This window comes from Salvelinus alpinus, chromosome 12, assembly GCF_045679555.1.
Source record: "Salvelinus alpinus chromosome 12, SLU_Salpinus.1, whole genome shotgun sequence".
Lineage (NCBI taxonomy): Eukaryota > Metazoa > Chordata > Actinopteri > Salmoniformes > Salmonidae > Salvelinus > Salvelinus alpinus.
The window spans coordinates 59,187,188-59,210,035 of record NC_092097.1 but is presented as its reverse complement, the minus strand read 5'-3'; the positions used below and the strand labels follow the sequence as shown (position 1 = coordinate 59,210,035).

The window sequence follows — 22,848 nt, the reverse complement described above, 5'->3', positions numbered from 1 at the left end:
GTAATGTAGTCTACTACTATAATGGTCTGATATGGGGATCTGTAATGTTACTGTGTTTATTAGTCTACTACTATAATGTCCTGATATGGGATCTGTAATGTAGTCTACTACTATAATGTCCTGATATGGGGATCTGTAATGTTACTGTGTTTATTAGTCTACTACTATAATGGCCTGATATGGGGATCTGTAATGTAGTCTACTACTATAATGTCCTGATATGGGGATCTGTAATGTTACTGTGTTTATTAGTCTACTACTATAATTGCCTGATATGGGGATCTGTAATGTTACTGTGTTTATTAGTCTACTACTATAATGTCCTGATATGGGGATCTGTAATGTTACTGTGTTTATTAGTCTACTACTATAATGTCCTGATATGGGGATCTGTAATGTTACTGTGTTTATTAGTCTACTACTATAATGTCCTGATATGGGGATCTGTAATGTTACTGTGTTTATTAGTCTACTACTATAATGTCCTGATATGGGGATCTGTAATGTAGTCTACTACTATAATGGCCTGATATGGGGATCTGTAATGTAGTCTACTACTATAATGGCCTGATATGGGGATCTGTAATGTAGTCTACTACTATAATGGCCTGATATGGGGATCTGTAATGTAGTCTACTACTATAATGGTCTGATATGGGGATCTGTAATGTTACTGTGTTTATTAGTCTACTACTATAATGGCCTGATATGGGGATCTGTAATGTAGTCTACTACTATAATGGTCTGATATGGGGATCTGTAATGTAGTCTACTACTATAATGGCCTGATATGGGGATCTGTAATGTAGTCTACTACTATAATGGTCTGATATGGGGATCTGTAATGTAGTCTACTACTATAATGGCCTGATATGGGGATCTGTAATGTAGTCTACTACTATAATGGTCTGATATGGGGATCTGTAATGTAGTCTACTACTATAATGTCCTGATATGGGGATCTGTAATGTAGTGTACTACTATAATGTCCTGATATGGGGATCTGTAATGTAGTCTACTACTATAATGGCCTGATATGGGGATCTGTAATGTAGTCTACTACTATAATGGCCTGATATGGGGATCTGTAATGTAGTCTACTACTATAATGGCCTGATATGGGATCTGTAATGTAGTCTACTACTATAATGGCCTGATATGGGGATCTGTAATGTAGTCTACTACTATAATGGCCTGATATGGGGATCTGTAATGTAGTCTACTACTATAATGGCCTGATATGGGATCTGTAATGCAGTCTACTACTATAATGTCCTGATATGGGGATCTGTAATGTTACTGTGTTTATTAGTCTACTACTATAATGTCCTGATATGGGGATCTGTAATGTAGTCTACTACTATAATGGCCTGATATGGGGATCTGTAATGTTACTGTGTTTATTAGTCTACTACTATAATGGTCTGATATGGGGATCTGTAATGTAGTCTACTACTATAATGGCCTGATATGGGGATCTGTAATGTTACTGTGTTTATTAGTCTACTACTATAATGGTCTGATATGGGGATCTGTAATGTAGTCTACTACTATAATGGTCTGATATGGGGATCTGTAATGTAGTCTACTACTATAATGGCCTGATATGGGGATCTGTAATGTAGTCTACTACTATAATGGCCTGATATGGGATCTGTAATGCAGTCTACTACTATAATGTCCTGATATGGGGATCTGTAATGTTACTGTGTTTATTAGTCTACTACTATAATGTCCTGATATGGGGATCTGTAATGTAGTCTACTACTATAATGGCCTGATATGGGGATCTGTAATGTTACTGTGTTTATTAGTCTACTACTATAATGGTCTGATATGGGGATCTGTAATGTAGTCTACTACTATAATGGCCTGATATGGGGATCTGTAATGTTACTGTGTTTATTAGTCTACTACTATAATGGTCTGATATGGGGATCTGTAATGTAGTCTACTACTATAATGGTCTGATATGGGGATCTGTAATGTAGTCTACTACTATAATGGTCTGATATGGGGATCTGTAATGTAGTCTACTACTATAATGGCCTGATATGGGGATCTGTAATGTTACTGTGTTTATTAGTCTACTACTATAATGGTCTGATATGGGGATCTGTAATGTAGTCTACTACTATAATGGCCTGATATGGGGATCTGTAATGTTACTGTGTTTATTAGTCTACTACTATAATGGTCTGATATGGGATCTGTAATGTAGTCTACTACTATAATGGCCTGATATGGGGATCTGTAATGTTACTGTGTTTATTAGTCTACTACTATAATGGTCTGATATGGGGATCTGTAATGTTACTGTGTTTATTAGTCTACTACTATAATGGCCTGATATGGGGATCTGTAATGTAGTCTACTACTATAATGGTCTGATATGGGGATCTGTAATGTAGTCTACTACTATAATGGCCTGATATGGGGATCTGTAATGTTACTGTGTTTATTAGTCTACTACTATAATGGCCTGATATGGGGATCTGTAATGTTACTGTGTTTATTAGTCTACTACTATAATGGCCTGATATGGGGATCTGTAATGTAGTCTACTACTATAATGGTCTGATATGGGGATCTGTAATGTAGTCTACTACTATAATGGCCTGATATGGGGATCTGTAATGTTACTGTGTTTATTAGTCTACTACTATAATGTCCTGATATGGGATCTGTAATGTAGTCTACTACTATAATGGCCTGATATGGGGATCTGTAATGTTACTGTGTTTATTAGTCTACTACTATAATGTCCTGATATGGGGATCTGTAATGTAGTCTACTACTATAATGGCCTGATATGGGGATCTGTAATGTAGTCTACTACTATAATGGTCTGATATGGGGATCTGTAATGTTACTGTGTTTATTAGTCTACTACTATAATGTCCTGATATGGGGATCTGTAATGTTACTGTGTTTATTAGTCTACTACTATAATGGCCTGATATGGGGATCTGTAATGTAGTCTACTACTATAATGTCCTGATATGGGATCTGTAATGTAGTCTACTACTATAATGGTCTGATATGGGGATCTGTAATGTAGTCTACTACTATAATGGTCTGATATGGGGATCTGTAATGTAGTCTACTACTATAATGGCCTGATATGGGGATCTGTAATGTTACTGTGTTTATTAGTCTACTACTATAATGGCCTGATATGGGGATCTGTAATGTAGTCTACTACTATAATGGCCTGATATGGGGATCTGTAATGTAGTCTACTACTATAATGGCCTGATATGGGATCTGTAATGTAGTCTACTACTATAATGGCCTGATATGGGGATCTGTAATGTAGTCTACTACTATAATGTCCTGATATGGGGATCTGTAATGTAGTCTACTACTATAATGGCCTGATATGGGGATCTGTAATGTAGTCTACTACTATAATGGCCTGATATGGGGATCTGTAATGTTACTGTGTTTATTAGTCTACTACTATAATGTCCTGATATGGGGATCTGTAATGTTACTGTGTTTATTAGTCTACTACTATAATGGCCTGATATGGGGATCTGTAATGTAGTCTACTACTATAATGGTCTGATATGGGGATCTGTAATGTAGTCTACTACTATAATGGTCTGATATGGGGATCTGTAATGTAGTCTACTACTATAATGGTCTGATATGGGGATCTGTAATGTTGTCTCTAAAGGAAACACTAGATTGTTGAACACCGTAGCCGCTAAGACTACTCTGACCTCACTTACTCGATTGATGTCCCAAATGGCACCCTATTCCCTATATAGTGCACTACTATTCCTTTTGGGTCTAAAGTAGTGCACTATATATGGAATAGGGTGCCATTTGGGATACAGGCCAGGAGACAATGTGAAGACAACACATTGTCAATGTAAAGACAACACATTGTCAATGTAAAGACAACACATTGTCAATGTAAAGACAACATATTTACAACGTAATGTAGCTCTGTTTGATGGTCCGGTGGCCATCTGCCAAGGGATGTGAACTCCAGTTTAACCAAGTGATGTAAACTCCAGTTTAACCAAGGGATGTAGACTCCAGTTTAACCAAGTGATGTAAACTCCAGTTTAACCAAGGGATGTAAACTCCAGTTTAACCAAGGGATGTAAACTCCAGTTTAACCAAGGGATGTAAACTCCAGTTTAACCAAGGGATATAAACTCCAGTTTAACCAAGGGATGTAAACTCCAGTTTAACCAAGGGATGTAAACTCCAGTTTAACCAAGGGATGTAAACTCCAGTTTAACCAAGGGATGTAAACTCCAGTTTAACCAAGGGATGTAAACTCCAGTTTAACCAAGGGATGTAAACTCCAGTTTAACCAAGGGATGTAAACTCCAGTTTAACCAAGGGATGTAAAATCCAGTTTAACCAAGGGATGTAAACTCCAGTTTAACCAAGGGATGTAAACTCCAGTATAACCAAGGGATGTAAAACTCCAGTTTAACCAAGGGATGTAAACTCCAGTTTAACCAAGGGATGGAAGCTGCAGCTCCATTAAAGGATGTAAACTCCAGTTTAACTAAGGGATGGGAGCTGCAGCTCCATTAAAGGGATGGGAGCTGCAGCTCCATTAAAAGGTATGGGAGCTGCAGCTCCATTAAAGGGGATGGGAGCAGCAGCTCCATTAAAAGTGATGGGAGTTGCAGCTCCATTAAAAGGGATGGGTGCTGCAGCTCCATTAAAAGGGATGGGAGCTGCAGCTCCATTAAAGGGATGGGAGCTGCAGCTCCATTAAAGGGGATGGGAGCAGCAGCTCCATTAAAAGGGATGGGAGCTGCAGCTCCATTAAAAGGGATGGGAGCTGCAGCTCCATTAAAAGGGATGGGAGCAGCAGCTCCATTAAAAGTGATGGGAACTGCAGCTCCATTAAAAGTGATGGGAGCTGCAGCTCCATTAAAAGTGATGGGAGCTGCAGCTCCATTAAAAGGGATGGGAGCAGCAGCTCCATTAAAAGTGATGGGAGCTGCAGCTCCATTAAAGGGATGGGAGCTGCAGCTCCATTAAAGGGGATGGCAGCTGCAGCTCCATTAAAGGGGATGGCAGCTGCAGCTCCATTAAAGGGGATGGCAGCTGCAGCTCCATTAAAGGGGATGGCAGCTGCAGCTCCATTAAAGGGGATGGCAGCTGCAGCTCCATTAAAGGGATGGTGATTTCAGATGTACGTTGTAGCAACGTTGTACTGTTTAACTGTTCAAGAAGCACTATTTTTTTCATTGTTACATTCCTTGTGAATAAATGAAATGTACTTAACATGTGTTGCTGCGTGTGGACTCAAATCATTTCACACTGGTTGTATTAAAAATAGGCTTTGTTGTGGCCCAATTGTAGTGCACTACTTAGGGAATAGGGTTCCATTGGGGACACACATAAGTACAGTCAAAAATCAAATGTTATTTATCACATACACATGGTTAGCAGATTATAATGCGAGTGTAGCGAAATGCTTGTGCTTCTAGTTCCGACCGTTCAGTAATATCTAACAAGTAATCTAACAATTTCACAACAACTACCTTATACACACAAGTGTAAAGGAATGAATAAGAATATGTACATATAAATATATGGGTGAGTGATGGCCGAACGGCATAGGCAAGATGCAGTAGATGGTATAGAGTACAGTATATACATATGAGATGAGTAATGTAGGGTATGTAAACACATAAAGTGGCATTGTTTAAAGTGACTAGTGATACATTTATTACATGCCATTTTTAATAAAGTGGCTAGAGATTTGAGTCAGTATGTTGGCAGCAGCCACTCAATGTTAGTGATGGCTGTTTAACAGTCTGATGGCCTTGAGATAGAAGCTGTCTAATGTCTAACCCCTGGCAAAATATCTAGATAATGATGTGTTGCTAGGAAACCATTGTCTTCATCTTTCAATAGAATTAGAATGACTAAATAATTGGATTCTATAATTCTATGGATTCTATAATCCTAATTTGGCTAAATGCTCACAATGAGTTACAGGCGTGTTCCGGAACCTTCAGGGACCATACTACTCGGAATACACCTGTCCTCTCCTCAGATCCTCCTGAAGCTTCAGCCTGTTAAGATATCTATTAGCAGTGTTGAGAATGGAAGTCCAACTAGGTAAAGAGCTGAGCTGTCCTGTGTGTTTAGACGTCTTCAGTCCACCTGTTATAGAGTTGTGTTGTAGTCATAACTACTGCAAGAAGTGTATTCACCAGACCCTCATCGCCCAGAACTGCAACAAGCCCCAGGACAAGTTCATCTGCCCCATGTGTAGAAAGGTACGAGAAGCTGCTCTGTCTATTCTTCCAAATGGTCCCATAGTTCCACTAATATTGGTCAAAAAGTGATGCCATAATGCCTGTTATTGCCTACTCCAGTGTCCTCTGTAAACACACCCCCTTTCCTTGGTCTGACAACCTATTCGGCCAAATCAAATCACTGTGTTGTAAAATATGATTCAACAACATGCACTTCTAACCACACAATCTGTCTATTGTAGGTGAACATCTTACCGGACAAGGGACTCAACGGGTTGAAGAGGAACATGTCTGTTGAGAACGTCGTGGCGATACTGAAAGAAAGGACAGAGAGTAACGAGGCTCAGCAGCAAGCTCTGAAGGAATTCATGTGCCCTGATCATAATGAAATCATGAATCTGGTATGTTGAGTGTTCACATTCATCCAAAATGTCTTTCATGGCACTTATCGTAAGAGTACGGGTGTTAACCCCGGTGTCCTGGCTAAATTCTCAATCTGGCCCTCATACCATCATGGCTACCTAATCATCCCCAGCTTACAATTGGCTCATTCATCCCCCCCTCCTCTCCCCTGTAACTATTCCCCAGGTCGTTGCTGTAAATGAGAATGTGTTCTCAGTCAACACTAATTCCCTATATAGTGCACTACATGTGACTAGGGCTCATAGGGATCCGTATAGGGAATAGTGTAATTTGGGACTATTCCTTATTTTCTATTGTATGAGAACACAATGCTCTGATCAAGACCATATAGGCTTGCCTCTATATACAGTGGGGCAAAAAAGTATTTAGTCAGCCACCAATTGTGCAAGTTCTCCCACTTACAAAGATGAGAGAGGCCTGTAATTTTCATCATAGGTACACTTCAAATATGACTGACAAAATGAGAAAAAGAAATCCAGAAAATCACATTGTAGGATTTTTAAGGAATTTATTTGTAAATTATGGTGGAAAATAAGTATTTGGTCACCTACAAACAAGCAAGATTTCTGGCTCTCACAGACTTCTCACAGACCTTCTTTAAGAGGCTCCTCTGTCCTCCACTCGTTACCTGTATTAATGGCACCTGTTTGAACTTGTTATCAGTATAAAAGACACCTGTCCACAACGTCAAACAGTCACACTCCAAACTCCACTATGGCCAACAGCAAAGCACCCCCACAACATGATGCTGCCACCCTCGTGCTTCACGGTTGGGATGATGTTCTTCGGCAAGCCTCCCCCTTTTTCCTAGAGAGGTAGTGATAGAGGTAGTGTAATATACACTGCTCAAAAAAATTAAGGGAACACTAAAATAACACATCCTAGATCTGAATAAATGAAACATTCTTATTAAATACTTTTTTCTTTACATAGTTCAATGTGCTGACAACAAAATCACACAAAAATTATCAATGGAAATCAAATTTATCAACCCATGGAGGTCTGGTTTTGGAGTCACACTCAAAATTAAAGTGGAAGACCACACTACAGGCTGATCCAACTTTGATGTAATGTCCTTAAAACAAGTCAAAATGAGGCTCAGTAGTGTGTGTGGCCTCCACGTGCCTGTATGACCTCCCTACAACGCCTGGGCATGCTCCTGATGAGGTGGCGGAGGGTCTCCTGAGGGATCTCCTCCCAGACCTGGACTAAAGCATCCGCCAACTCCTGGACAGTCTGTGGTGCAACGTGGCGTTGGTGGATGGAGCGAGACATGATGTCCTAGATGTGCTTAATTGGATTCAGGTCTGGGGAACGGGCGGGCCAGTCCATAGCATCAATGCCTTCCTCTTGCAGGAACTGCTGACACACTCCAGCCACATGAGGTCTAGCATTGTCTTGCATTAGGAGGAACCCAGGGCCAACCGCACCAGCATATGGTCTCACAAGGGGTCTGAGGATCTCATCTCGGTACCTAATGGCAGTCAGGCTACCTCTGGCGAGCACATGAAGGGCTGTGCGGCCCCCCAAAGAAATGCCACCCCACACCATGACTGACCCACCGCCAAACCGGTCATGCTGGAGGATGTTGCAGGCAGCAGAACGTTCTCCACGGCGTCTCCAGACTGTCACGTCTGTCACGTGCTCAGTGTGAACCTGCTTTCATCTGTGAAGAGCACAGGGCGCCAGTGGCGAATTTGCCAATCTTGGTGTTCTCTGGCAAATGCCAAACGTCCTGCACGGTGTTGGGCTGTAAGCACAACCCCCACCTGTGGACGTCGGGCCCTCATACCACCCTCATGGAGTCTGTTTCTGACCGTTTGAGCAGACACATGCACATTTGTGGCCTGCTGGAGGTCATTTTGCAGGGCTCTGGCAGTGCTCCTCCTGCTCCTCCTTGCACAAAGGTGGAGGTAGCGGTCCTGCTGCTGGGTTGTTGCCCTCCTACGGCCTCCTCCACGTCTCCTGATGTACTGGCCTGTCTCCTGGTAGCGCCTCCATGCTCTGGACACTACGCTGACAGACACAGCAAACCTTCTTGCCACAGCTCGCATTGATGTGCCATCCTGGATGAGCTGCACTACCTGAGCCACTTGTGTGGGTTGTAGACTCCGTCTCATGCTACCACTAGAGTGAAAGCACCGCCAGCATTCAAAAGTGACCAAAACATCAGCCAGGAAGCATAGGAACTGAGAAGTGGTCTGTGGTCACCACCTGCAGAACCAGTCCTTTATTGGGGGTGTCTTGCTAATTGCCTATAATTTCCACCTGTTGTCTATTCCACAGCATGTGAAACAGCATGTGAAATTTATTGTCAATCAGTGTTGCTTCCTAAGTGGACAGTTTGATTTCACAGAAGTGCGATTGACTTGGAGTTACATTGTGTTGTTTAAGTGTTCCCTTTATTTTTTTGAGCAGTATATAACACTACCTCTATATATATACTGTATATAACACTACCTCTATATAACAATACCTATATATAAAACACTACCTATTTATATATAAAACACTACTGACTGTAAGTCACTCCTGATGAGAGCCGCTGATAAATGACTCAAATGTAAGTGTAAACTTTTGTTGTCTGGTTGTTTCCAGGTGTGTCTGCAGGATAACACGTTGATCTGCGCCGGATGTAAGCTGTTTGGTCACCACAGCACCCATGCAGTGTCCAAGCTGTTGGACGTTTACGAGCAGAGAAAGGAGGGCTTCGCCAAACAGATGAAGAGTCTGCTGGACAAACATGAAGCAAACAAAAAATGCATTGAGGTAGGTCTACCTGGATGGGGTAAATAACAAGACTGTAGTTGGGAGAAACGTATATACATAGATTTTTTTATATGAGAATCCTGATTGTCTTGTCACTTTTACCTGTGACGATTTTGGTATATGCGATTATGGTAATTAACTGGGGGGGCTCAAAAGAAACACTTGGCTTTTCCCTGCCACTTCACTATTATACTTCGTTATTATCAGTAGCATTTCATTACTATTCGTTATTACCTCTAAATATCAGTCTAGTATACAAATGAAGGAATGTCAGATTGGAGAGGAATTCTGAAAAGTAATACAGATTCCGATTTAGACAAACTAAACCATTCACACCAATTCCGATGGGTTTTTCCCTCCACTTTTACGAACAATTTGCATAACGTCAGCAACTCTACTGCAGTTATTCTCTGTGGCAATATGTTGTTCAATGTGGCTAAGGAGGACGCAGTAACGAGAGAAACATCCTATACTACTGGACAAAATAATATGCTACTGAAAATATTAGGATATAGACTATGCTACGTTTCGTTCAGTTGCTTCCCATTTCATAAGATGTATTTTTTTTTATTACATTTCAAATTACAACAACAACAACAAAAACATAGGACATCAATACACATATTTTCTCTGAAGAAACATAAAATAACATTGAAGTAAAATTTAAAAAAACACAATACACATGAATGGAATTAGAAAAAGATAAAGTACTTAAAATAAAATAAAATCAGGGGTTGCAAATGTACAAATCAAATGTTATTTGTCACATCACCGAATACAACATCTGTAGACCTGACAGTGAAATGCTTACTTACAGGCCCTTAACCAACAATGCAGTTTTAAGAAAAAATTATTGGTAAGTAAAAAATAGATAAGTAATGCAAATAATCTGGGTAGCCATTTGATTAATTGTTCAGGAGTTTTACAGCTTGGGGGTAGAAGCTGTTAAGAAGCCTCTTGGACCTAGACTTGGTGCTCCGGTACTGATTACCGTGCGGTAGCAGAGAGAACAGTCTATGACTAGGGTAGCTGGAGTCTGACAATTTTTAGGGCCTTCCTCTGACACCGCCTGGTATTGAGGTCCTGGATGGCAGGAAGCTTGGCCCCAGTGACCCCCGCAACATGGTGCTGCCACCCCCGTGCTTCACGGTTGGGATGGTGTTCTTCGGCTTGCAAGCCTCCCTCTTTTTCCTCCAAACATAACAATGGTCATTATGGCCAAACAGTTCTATTTTTGTTTCATCAGACCAGAGGACATTTCTCCAAAAAGTACAATATTTGTCCCCATGTGCAGTTGCAAACTGTAGTCTGGCTTTTTTATGGCGGTTTTGGAGGTGGCTTCTTCCTTGCTGAGCGGGCTTTCAGGTTATGTTAATATAGGACTCGTTTTACTGTGGATATAGATACTTTTGTACCTGTTTCCTCCAGCATCTTCACAAGGTCCTTTGCTGTTGTTCTGGGATTGATTTGCACTTTACGCACCAAAGTACGTTCATCTCTAGGAGACAGAACGCGTCTCCTTCCTGAGCTGTATGACGGCTGCGTGGTCCCATGGTGTTTATACTTGCATACTATTGTTTGTACAGATGAATGTGGTACCTTCAGGTGTTTGGAAAATGCTCCCAAGGATGAACCAGACTTGTGGAGGTCTACAATATTTTTTCTGAGGTCTTAGCTGATTTCTTTTGATTTTCCCATGATGTCAAGCAAAGAGGCACTGCGTTTGAAGGTAGGCCTTGAAATACATCCACAGGTACACCTCCAATTGACTCAAATTATGTCAATTAGCCTATCAGAAGCTTCTAAAGCCATGACATCATTTTCGGGAATTTTCCAAGCTGTTTAAAGGCACAGTCAACTTAGTGTATGTAAACTTCTGACCCACTGGAATTGTGATACAGTGAATTATAAGTGAAATAATCTGTCTGTAAACAATTGTTGGAAAAATGACTTGTGTCATGCACAAAGTAGATGTCCTAACCGACTTGCCAAAACTATAGTTTGTTAACAAGACATTTGTGGAGTGTTTGAAAAATGAGTTTTAATGACTCCAACCTAAGTGTATGTAAACTTCTGACTTCAACTGTATATAGCCTCATTACTACATGGTACTCCTTGTATATAGCCTCATTACTACCTGATACCCTTGTATATAGCCTCATTACTACCTGGTACTCCTTGTATATAGCCTCATTACTACCTGGTACTCCTTGTATATAGCCTCATTACTACCTGGTACTCCTTGTATATAGCCTCATTACTACCTGGTACTCCTTGTATATAGCCTCATTACTACCTGGTACTCCTTGTATATAGCCTCATTACTACCTGGTACTCCTTGTATATAGCCTCATTACTATCTGGTACTCCTTGTATATAGCCTCATTACAACCTGGTACCCCTGCACATTGATTCAGTACTGGTAAAGTCTACACCTGTTGTATTTGACGCATGTGACAAATTTGATTGGATTTAATAGATTACTTCAAACAGAAATGGATCGTATCAGGGTCGTATTCACTAGAAACCAGTTGGAAGAAAATTAACTCATCCAATAAGAAACTAATTTTCATTGCAAAACATTTTCCGTTCCAAAACGTTTTGCTACGGTGTGCACTAATGAATACGACCCAGTGTAAATCAGAGATTAGCTGACAGTCCTCTCTGTGTTACTCTGTAGGGTCTGCTGGGCCAGAAGCAGGACCTCCTCTCGTCCTCTAAGGACATTGAGGCTTTCCTGAAGAAGCTGGGGGACAGTCTGATCTGGGAGATCCAGATGAAGGTGAGCCACATGGTCATGAAGGTCCACACGGAGTGCTCCATGAGGTGCCGTTGCCTCCAGGATGGCATGGACGAGCTCAGCGCTCCCCAGAAGGTGAACATAATAACACATTCGTAACAAGGATATTTGAGTTATTTTCGGATCCTACAGGATGTACAGTACCAGCCAGTAGTTTGGACACACCTACTCATTCAAGGGTTTTTCTTTATTTTTACTATTGTCTACATTGTAAAATAATATTGAAGACATCAAAACTATGAAATAACACATATGGAATCATGTAGTAACCAATATATATTTTTGCTTAGTCTGTAATTGGTTTAGTATTGTGGAGTAACTACAATGTTGTTGATCCATCCTCAGTTTTCTCCTATCACAGCCATTAATCCCTGTAGCTGTTTTAAAGTCACCATTGGCGTCATGGTGAAATCCCTGACCGGTTTCCTTCCTCTCCGGCAACTGAGTTAGGAAGGACGCCTGTATCTTTGTAGTGACTGGGTGAATTGATACACCATCCAAAGTGTATTTAATAACTTCACCATGCTCAAAGGGATATTCAATGTCTGCTTTTTATTTTAACCCATCTACCAATCGGTGCCCTTCTTTGTGAGGCATTGGAAAACCTCCCTGGTCTTTGTGGTTGAATCTATGTTTGAAATTCACTGCTCGACTGAGGGACCTTACAGATAATTGTATGTGTGGAGTATATAGATCAGGTAGTCATTCAAAAATCAAGTTAAACACTATTATTGTACACAGAGTCCATGTAACTTATTATGTGACTTGTTAAGCACATTTTTACTCCTGAACTTATTTAGGCATCGCCATAACAAAGGGGTTGAATAATTATTGCCTTTTCATTTTTAATTAATTTGTAAAAATGTCTGAAAACGTAATTCCACGTTGACATTAGGGGGTATTGTGTGTAAGCCAGTGACACAACATTTTTAATGTAATACATTTTAGTATTCACACCCCTTTTTTCTCCACATTTTGTTGTGTTTGCCTGAATTTAAAATGTATTAAATTAAACATTTTGGTCACTGGCCTATACACAATACCTCATAATGTGCAATTATGTTTTTAGAAATGTTTACACATTAATACTATCTATCTATCTGCACTACATGACAAAAAGTATGTGGACACCTGCTCATCGAATATCTCATTCCAAAGTCATGGTCATTAATATGGAGTTGGTCCCCCCATTGCTGCTATAACAGCCTCCACTCTTCTGGGAAGGCTTTCCACTAGATGTTGGAACATTGCTGCAGGGGACTTGCTTCCATTCAGCCACAAGAACATTAGTGAGGTTGGGCACTGATGTTGGCCGATTCGTAGTCGGCGTTCCAATTCATCCCAAGCTCAAGAATCACCAAAGTTCAATTTGACAGCTGACATGCGTGTTCATTCTATCTTGGGAATTAAAATAATGATAAATAAAGTTGATTTTGGTTGCCATATGGCCTCGACACCACTAGCTGTGGCCTCCAATAGGCACCGCTGGTCATTTTACTAAGAGTTATGAAGTCAAGAAGCTACTATCTAGCAGAAAACTCTAGCTAGCTACATTGACTATGTTCACAATGTAAACAAAAGCAACATGTGTAATTAAAGGACAACTATGTAGTACAACCACTAGCAATAATTTAAGAGCACTTAGGAAAAACTGGAACAAAGCTGTACATAATGGATGAATATGGTACAGCAGGGGAAGTGGTGGAAAATGTACCCAATCGTCATACATTAAACTTCTTATGGCTGCAATCCCGTTAACGGGATGATATGACAACAGCCAGTGAAAGTGCAGGGCGCCAAATTCAAACAACAGAAATCTCATAATTAAAATTCCTCAAACATACAAGTATCTTGTACCATTTTAAAGGTAATCTTGTTGTTAATCCCACCACAGTGTCCGATTTCAAATAGGCTTTACAGCGAAAGCACCACAAACGATTATGTTAAGTCACCGCAAAATCACAGACAAACACAGTCATTTTTCCAGCCAAAGAGAGGAGTCACAAAAAGCAGAAATAGAGATAAAATGAATCACTAACCTTTGATGATCTTCATCAGATGACACTCATAGGACTTCATGTTACACAATACATATATGTTTTGTTCGATAAAGTTAATATTTATATCCAAAAACCTCAGTTTACATTGGCGCCATGTTCAGAAATGCCTCCAATATATCCAGAGAAATTGCAGAGAGCCACGTCAAATAACATAAATACTCATCTTAAACTTTGATGAAAGATACATGTTTTACATAGAATTAAAGATACACTTGTTCTTAATGCAACCGCTGTGTCAGATTTCAAAAGCTTTACGGCAAAAGCACAATATTCAATAATCTGAAAACAGCGTTCAGCCACAAAAGGAAGCCATACAGTTACCCGCCAAATTGTGCAGTCAACAAAACTCATAAAAAGCATTATAAATCTTCACTTACCTTTGCTGATCTTCGTCGGAATGCACTCCCAGGACTCCCACTTCCACAAGAAATGTTTGTTTTAGTTCGGTAATGTCCATCATTTATGTCCAAATAGCTATTTTTGTTAGCGTGTTTGGTAAACAAATCCAACGTCAGGGAAGCGCGTTCACTAAAACCTGACGAAATGTCAAAAAGTTCCGTAACAGTCCGTAGAAACATGTCAAACGATGTATTGAATCAATCTTTAGAATGTTTTCAACATAAATCTTCAGTAACGGTCAATTACATTGACTTCAGATGTGCGATGGAACAGAGCTCCCTCTCATGTGAACGCGCATGGTCACCTCATGGCAGACCTGACTAATTCCTGTCTCCTTGGCCCCACTTCACAGTAGAGGCATCAGACAAGGTTCTACAGACTGTTGACGTCTAGTGGAAGCCGTAGGAAGTGCAAACTCATCCATATCCCACTGTGTATTCAATAGGGTCTTGGTTGAAAATCGACCAACCTTATTTTTATTTTTTTATTTACAGTTAGCCAGGGGCACACTCCAACACTCAGACATCATTTACAAAGAAGCATGTGTGTTTAGTGGCCAGATCAGAGGCAGTAGGGATGACCAGGGATGTCCTCTTGATAAGTGTGAATTGGACCATTTTCCTGTCCTGCTAAGCATTCAAAATGTAATGAGTACTTTTAGGTGTCAGGGAAATGTATGGAGTAAAAAGTACATCATTTTCTTTAGGAATGTAGTGAAGTAAAGTACAGATACCTAGTACTTTATACCTCTGAGTAGAGGACAATAGAGTAAATATGCTCTCCCCCTCTGCTCCTCTCTCAACAACGTGCTCTGTGTAGCAGGTAGAAGTCACATTGACACAGTCTTCTTCGGTGGAGTTTAACGGCGGTTGGCATCTAATTATGTTAGAGTTACCTCTGTGAAGCATTTATTTGGGCTGCAATTTCTGAGGCTGGTAACTCTAATGAACGTATCCTCTGCAGCAGAGGTAACTTTGGGTCTTCCTTTCCTGTGGCGGTCCTCATGAGAGCCAGTTTCATCATAGCGCTTGATGGTTTTTGCGACTGCACTTGAAGAAACTTTCAAAGTTCTTGAAATTCTCCGGATTGACTGACGTTCATGTCTTAAAGTAATGATGGACTGTCGTTTCTCTTTGTTTATTTGAGCTGTTCTTACCATGATATGGACTTGGTCTTTTACCAAATAGGGCTATCTTCTGTATATCACCCCTACCTTGTCACAACACAACTGATTGGCTCAAACGCAATAAGAAGGAAAGAAATTCCACAAATTAACTTTTAACATAGCACACCTGTTAATTGAAATGCATTCCAGGTGACTACCTCATGAAGCTGGTTGAGAGTGCAAAGCTGTCATCAAGGCAAAGGGTGGCTACTTTGAAGAATCTAAAATATAACATATTTTAATTTGTTTAACACTTTTTTGGTTACTACATGATTCCATGTGTGTTATTTCATAGTTTTGATATATTCACTATTATTCTACAATTTAGAAAATAATATAAAATAAAGAAGAACAAAAGAACAACCTTGAAATGTGTAGGTGTGTCCAAACTTTTGACTGGTACTGTATATCACTCATTGGCCGATCCCTCTGCTCTGATCTACTATTCACAGGGATCCTCTCAGAATCCCTCACCCTTGATCCATCTATCAGCCATACTTTCTTCACTGCCTCAGCATGCGACATCTTCTGCACTACTCTGACCCTTATAGTGGAGCTGAAGCACAGATAGGGAGGCTATAGAAATAGATAGAACAACGACCCAGATATTTCACCTGATGTAGAAATGTGAACATCCTGTTGGCATTTCCACTCACTACCAAATTTGGTGATGAAAGGAAGCCTAGTGGCCGGCAGTGGGAGAAGATGGAGCGAGATGGGTTTTTGGCCGACATACTGCTAATTTTCTCATCAATGAAGATTTGATCTCCATAATCTGTAGCAAACTGAATGGACTGCGTTTTGTAGACTTTATTCTTTGCTGAAGTTTTTTAAAAATGGTGTTGTTTAGAAGGAGTGCAATGGTGAATTTAGTTATTGCACACGTGCATTTCACAGAGTAGGCGTTCCCTAACAGAAATATGCAAATACATGATAGAACGCACCAATACGATCTCGCTAGCTCGTGCTTGGCTCTGCCCACCTCCTTGTTTGTTCTGTCCACTATGATTAATTTGCTCTCATTGGAAACTGGCTGTGGTCTACCTTACTTATAACAAATCTTTTGCTGAAATTACCCTGTGTGTTATTCCCTTGTTGCAGCTGGTATTGTATCAAATTATATATTAAAATATAAATATTACATATATTGCATCCACTGTTACCTTACCTTTCTTGGAAATTCAATTCACTTCATATGTGTTGATGAATTGTTACATACAAGACACATAACAACAGAACACTCAAATATGTTGGCTAAAGTATAAAGATATATCCTGTTACAATATCTAATCAAATGCATTAATTCATTCAAGGTCCACACTGAGATGAAGAAACATGTAGATGCCAGTAAGAGCCCTGTTGACTTCCTGAAGGGGGAGAGGCGTCTGCACAGAGAGGCTGAGAAGGTAATGAATGGCATGTTCTGGTATTTTCATCATCATCATTTAGTCGACCTGTTGTTCTTTAATCAATAGATGTTTTTCTGTTTGACCAGAAGACCTCTTTGTAAATAACCCACTGGGCACAGATGTCAGTTCAACGTCCAGTTGAGGACTTGTGAGGCATCTGTTTCTCAAACTAGACACTAATGTACTTATCCTCTTGCTCAGTTGTGCACCGGGGCTTCCCACTCCTCTTTATATTCTGGTTAGAGCCAGTTTGCGCTGTTCTGTGAAGGGAGTAGTACACAGTGTTGTTCGAGATCTTCAGTTTCTTGGTAATTTCACGCATGGAATAGCCTTCATTTCTCAGAACAAGAATAGACTGACGAGTTACAGAAGAAAGTTATTTGTTTCTGGCCATTTTGAGCCTGTAATCGAATCCACAAATGCTGTTGCTCCAGATACTCAACTAGTCTAAAGAAAGACAGTTTTATTGCTTCGTTTTTATTTATTTTGTATTTATTTATTTCACCTTTATCTAACCAGGTAGGCTAGTTGAGAACAAGTTCTCATTTACAACTGCGACCTGGCCAAGATAAAGCAAAGCAGTGCGACACAAACAACAACACAGAGTTACACATGGAATAAACAAACGTACAGTCAATAACACAATAGAAAAGTCTATATACAGTGAGTGCAACTGGAGTAAGGAGGTAAGGCAATAAATAGGCCATAGTGGCAAAGTAATTACAATTTAGCAAATTAACACTGGAGTGATAGATGTGCAGATGATGACGTGCAAGTAGAAATACTGGTGTGCAAAAGAGCAAAAAAGTAAGTAAAAACAATATAGGGATGAGGTAGGTAGTTGGATGGGCTATTTACAGATGGGCTGTGTACAACTGCAGCAATTTGTAAGCTCTTCAGATAGCGGATGCCTAAAGTTAGTTTGGGAGATATGAGTCTCCAACTTCAGCAATGTTTGCAATTCGTTCCAGTCATTGACAGCAGAGAACTGGAAGGACAGGCGGCCAAAGGAGGTGTTGGCTTTGGGGATGACCAGTGATATATACCTGCTGGAGCGCGTGCTACGGGTTGGTGTTGTTATGGGGACCAGTGAGCTGAGATAAGGAGCCAGTGGGTCTGGCGACGAATATGTAGCGAGGGCCAGCCGACGAGAGCATACAGGTCGCAGTGGTGGGTGGTATATGGGGATTTGGTGACAAAACGAATGGCACTGTGATAGACTGCATACAGTTTGCTGAGTAGAGTGTTGGAGGCTATTTTGTAAATGACATCGCCGAAGTCGGATAGTCAGTTTACGAGGGTATGTTTGGCAGTGGTATATGTACCAGAGTGCCAAGTCTAGGACCAAAAGGCTCCTTAACAACTTCTACCCCCAAGCCATAAGACTAATGAACAATTAATCAAATGGCCACCGGTACAGCTTGCCTTGCGGTAGCATAGAGAACAGTCTTTGACAATTTTTAGGGCTTTCCTTTGACACCACCTGGTATAGAGGTTCTGGATGACAGGGAGCTTGGTCCTAGTGATGTAATGGGCTGTACGCACTACCTTCTGTAGCGCCATGCGGTCGGATGTCAAGCAGTTGCCATACCAAGTGGTGATGCAGCCAGGCAAGATGCTCTCAATGGTGCAGCTGTAGAACGTTTTGAGGATGCCAAATCTTTTCAGCCTCCTGAGGCGTGCTCAGCCCTCCGTTTCCTGACGTTGAGGGAAAGACTGGCACCACACTTTCCGGTCTCTGACCTCTCTCATCTTCGTCAGTAATCGAGGCGGCAGGTAGCCTAGTGGTTAGAGTGTAGGGGCGGTAGGTAGCCTAGTGGTTAGAGCGTTGGACTTGTAACTGAAAGGTTGCTAGAATCCCCGAGCTGACAAGGTAAAAATATGTCCTTCTGCCCCTGAACAAGTTCCTGTTCCTAGGCCATCATTGAAAATAAGAATTTGTTCTTAACTGACTTCCCTAGTTAAATAAAGTTGACTTAAAAAATATATATATAAAAAAATCTGACCTATCACCATTGTGTTGTTGGCAAACTTAATGATGGTGTTGGAGTCGTGCACGGCCACGCAGTCGTGGGTGACCAGAGAGTACAGGAGGGGACTGAGCACACACCCCTGAGGGGCTCCCGTGTTGAGTGTGGTGGATGTGTTGTTGCCTACCCTCACCACCCGGGGGCGGCCCATCAGGAAGTCCAGGATACAGTTGCAGAGGGAGGTGTTTAATCCCTGGGTCCATAGCTTAGTGATGAGCTTGGAAGGCACTATGGTGTTGAACGCTGAGCTGTAGTCAATGAACATCATTCTCACGTTGCATGATCTGTTGGGTCCAGGGTGTCTGGGATGATGCCTTTCATGGCTACAGATGTGAACGCTACAATAGTCATTTAGACAGGTTACCTTGGCGGTCTTGGGCACAGGGACTATGGTGGTCTACTTGAAACATGTAGATACATACTGGGTCAGGGAGAGGTTTGAAATGTCAGTGAAGACACTTGCCAGTTGGTCAGCGCATGCTCTGTGTATGTGTCCTGGTAATCTGTCTGGTACTGCGGCCTTGTGAATGTTTAAACATGTTTAAAGGTCTTACTCAAGTCGGATACTGAGTGCGCGATAGCGGTCGTCCAGAACAGCTGGTGCTCTCATGCACGGTTCAGTGTTGCTAGCCTCGAAGCAAACATAGAAGGTATTTAGCTTGTCTGGTCGGCTCACGTCACTGGTCAGCTTGTGGCTGGGTTTCCCTTTGTAATCCGTGATAGTTTGCAAGCCACATTTGATGAGCATCAGAGCCGGTGTAGTAGGATTTGATCTTGATCCTGTATTGACGCTTTGCCTGTTTGATGGTTCGTCGGAGGGCATAGCGGAATTTCTTATAAGTGTTCGGATTAGTGTCCTGCTCCTTAAAAGTGGCGGATCTAGCCTTTAGCTCAGTGTGGATGTTGCCTGTAATCCATGTCTTCTGGTTGGGATATGTACGTACGGTAACTGTGGGGACGACATTGTTGATGCACTTACACAGCTTGTTGAGTGTTTGTGGTGGTAAATAGACAGCTTCGAAAAACATAAACTTTACAGCTTATCATGAGGTATTCTATCTCGGGTGAGCAGAACCTCCAGACTTCTTTAATATTAGCGCACCAGCGGTTGTTAACAAAGAGACACACACAAGCTTCCCCGACACCACCGTTCTGTCCTGCCGATGTAGAAAAACCGACTAGATTTATATTTGCTATGTTCAGCCACGACTGGGAGAAACATATTACAGGTCTTACAGGTCATGTTGATGGGATAGTCTCGAACGGAGCTCATCTAGTTTATTCTCCAGTGATTGCACGTTCGCCAGTAGAACGGAGGGTAGAGGCAGTTTATCCACTCTCCGATGTAGTCAGGTATCCCACACACCGGCCTCTATAGCGCCATCTCCGAGTGTATATAATATTCAATGTCTTTTGCCTCATTGAAGTAGAAGTCCTCATCATCCAAATTCAGGTTAGTGATCAAGAAGCGCTTTTCAGTCTAGGAAATTATGGCGGAAATATTATCTACAACAAACAAACAAAAGTTACGATAAACGCCCCAAAATACACAAAATAGATCATTATTGGTCAGGAGCCCGTAGAACGGGCCATTCCCCTAATACCCTAATGTTGATTACTTTTTGCAAATCCAATCAGTTTTCCACATAGATTCAAAGTCATCAAATTTAATTTTGGGTTTGAAATGACGTGGACACAATGTTGATTCAACCAGTTTTTGCCCAGTGCCCATATGCCTTTTGGCTGACACTTCTATCCAAAGCATTTACAGTCATGTGTGTATACATTTTACGTATGGGGGGCCCTGGAACTCGCAACTCAGGCATTGCAAGCGCCCACTGAACAGGACCACAATGTCTTTTGTATTTTTGTACCTGGAGCAGGTCCTGGAGCCAGTGGACTGGTCAGCAAAGTATAGAGAGTCCATCTCCCTGGGTCAGTACGTAGAGGACCTGATGTCCGGCATTGACATCCGCAGGATGGGCACCGTGAGAGGGAAGAGCCTGGTCAAGAACATCTCTCAGGACCTCAAGGCCTGGAGGTACAGAATAAGAAGAAAATATGTGTTTGAATTTATAATTGTCGTTTGTTTTATTCATATATTAAAATGTGTGAATTGTTTCGAATAATTCCACCTCCCTGGCAGTGATACTCTGTAAAGCTTTTAAATACACATTTCTTTCTCTCTCTCTGTCAGGTCTGGGCGGACCAGCTTTGACCCGATGGCCTACAGGAGTTTGGACGTGATGCTGTCCAAGACAGCCTCCCTGGTGGAGCAGGGCGAGGATGACTCAGATGACTCAGACTCTGACACCTGCCTCAGCTGGGAGATAGACAGCACTTCTGAAGAGGAAGGGGCCACCGGAGACACCAAACAGAAACCTTGAGAATACAGTATACGCCAAATATGCCACTATGTCCACTATGTCCAGTTGTCAGACAAGATTAAATACACTATCTCTATTTTGTCAAACAGTCTCTGTCCCTTTTCTTCCTGGAAATCATCAAATGGCAATTCATTACCTTTTTTAATTAAATCTGTTTGTGTCATAGCACCCCCTGGTGGCCACATAGTAAACCTCACGTGTCAGTTTAGTTATTACTGTCAATTCATCATACCAGTGACAATGGGTAAAGCTCCATAACATGTTGTAAGCATGTATGAGCCTTTATATCTAATAATAGTGCTATACAACAAGCAAACGGTCAAAGAAAGCGTCTTGGCTATATTGGCACCTATAGGTGTTGGCCTGCTGTAGTTTCCCAGATGTTTTATTTACCTTTACTTAACTAGGTAAGTCAGACTAATTCTTATTTACGATGACGTCTTACCCCGGCCAAACCTGATGACGCTGGGCCAATTGAGCGCCGCCCGATGAGACTCCCAATCACGGCTGGATGTGATACAGCCTGGATTCGAACCAGGGACTGTGGTAACGCCTCTTGCACTGAGATGCAGTGCCTTAGACCGCTGCGTCACGCGGGAACCCAAATGATTGATCTACAGTACCAGTCAAAAGTTTGGACACATCTACTCATTCAATGGTTTTTATTTTCTACATTGTAGAACAATAGTGAAGACATCAAAACTATGTAATAACACATATGGAATCATATAGTAACCAAAAAAAGTGTTAATATATTCTATATTTGAGATTCTTCAAAGTAGCCACCCTTTGTCTTGATTACAGCTTTGCACACTCTTGGAATTCTCTCAACCAGCTTCATGAGGTAGTCACCTGGAATGCATTTCAATTAACAGGTGTGCCTTGTTAAAAGTTAATTTGTGGAATTCCTTTCCTTCTTAATACATTTGAGACAATCAGTTGTGTTGTGACAAGGTAGGGGTGGTATACAGAATATTTTACCTATTTGGTAAAAGACCAAGTCCATATTATGGCAAGAACAGCTCAAATAAGCAAAGAGAAACGACAGTCCATCATCTCCCGGGTGGCGCAGTGGTCTAGGGCACTGCATCGCAGTGCTAGCTGCGCCACCAGAGTCTCTGGGTTCACGCCCAGGCTGGGCTGGGTTCGTGCCCAGGC

General features: G+C 41.3%; 1 protein-coding gene across 1 annotated transcript; it reads left to right on the top strand.

Moving 5' to 3' along the window:
* The first annotated feature begins 6,092 nt into the window (after positions 1 to 6,092).
* Positions 6,093 to 21,739, top strand: LOC139535321 (E3 ubiquitin-protein ligase TRIM63-like). The gene is made up of 7 exons (XM_071334625.1): positions 6,093 to 6,269; positions 6,491 to 6,649; positions 9,270 to 9,440; positions 12,121 to 12,315; positions 17,178 to 17,270; positions 21,187 to 21,344; positions 21,501 to 21,739. The coding sequence occupies exons 1-7, from the start codon at positions 6,093 to 6,095 to the stop codon at positions 21,688 to 21,690; spliced, it is 1,143 nt and encodes a 380-aa protein (XP_071190726.1). The 3' UTR covers positions 21,691 to 21,739.
* The last annotated feature ends 1,109 nt before the right edge of the window (positions 21,740 to 22,848 follow it).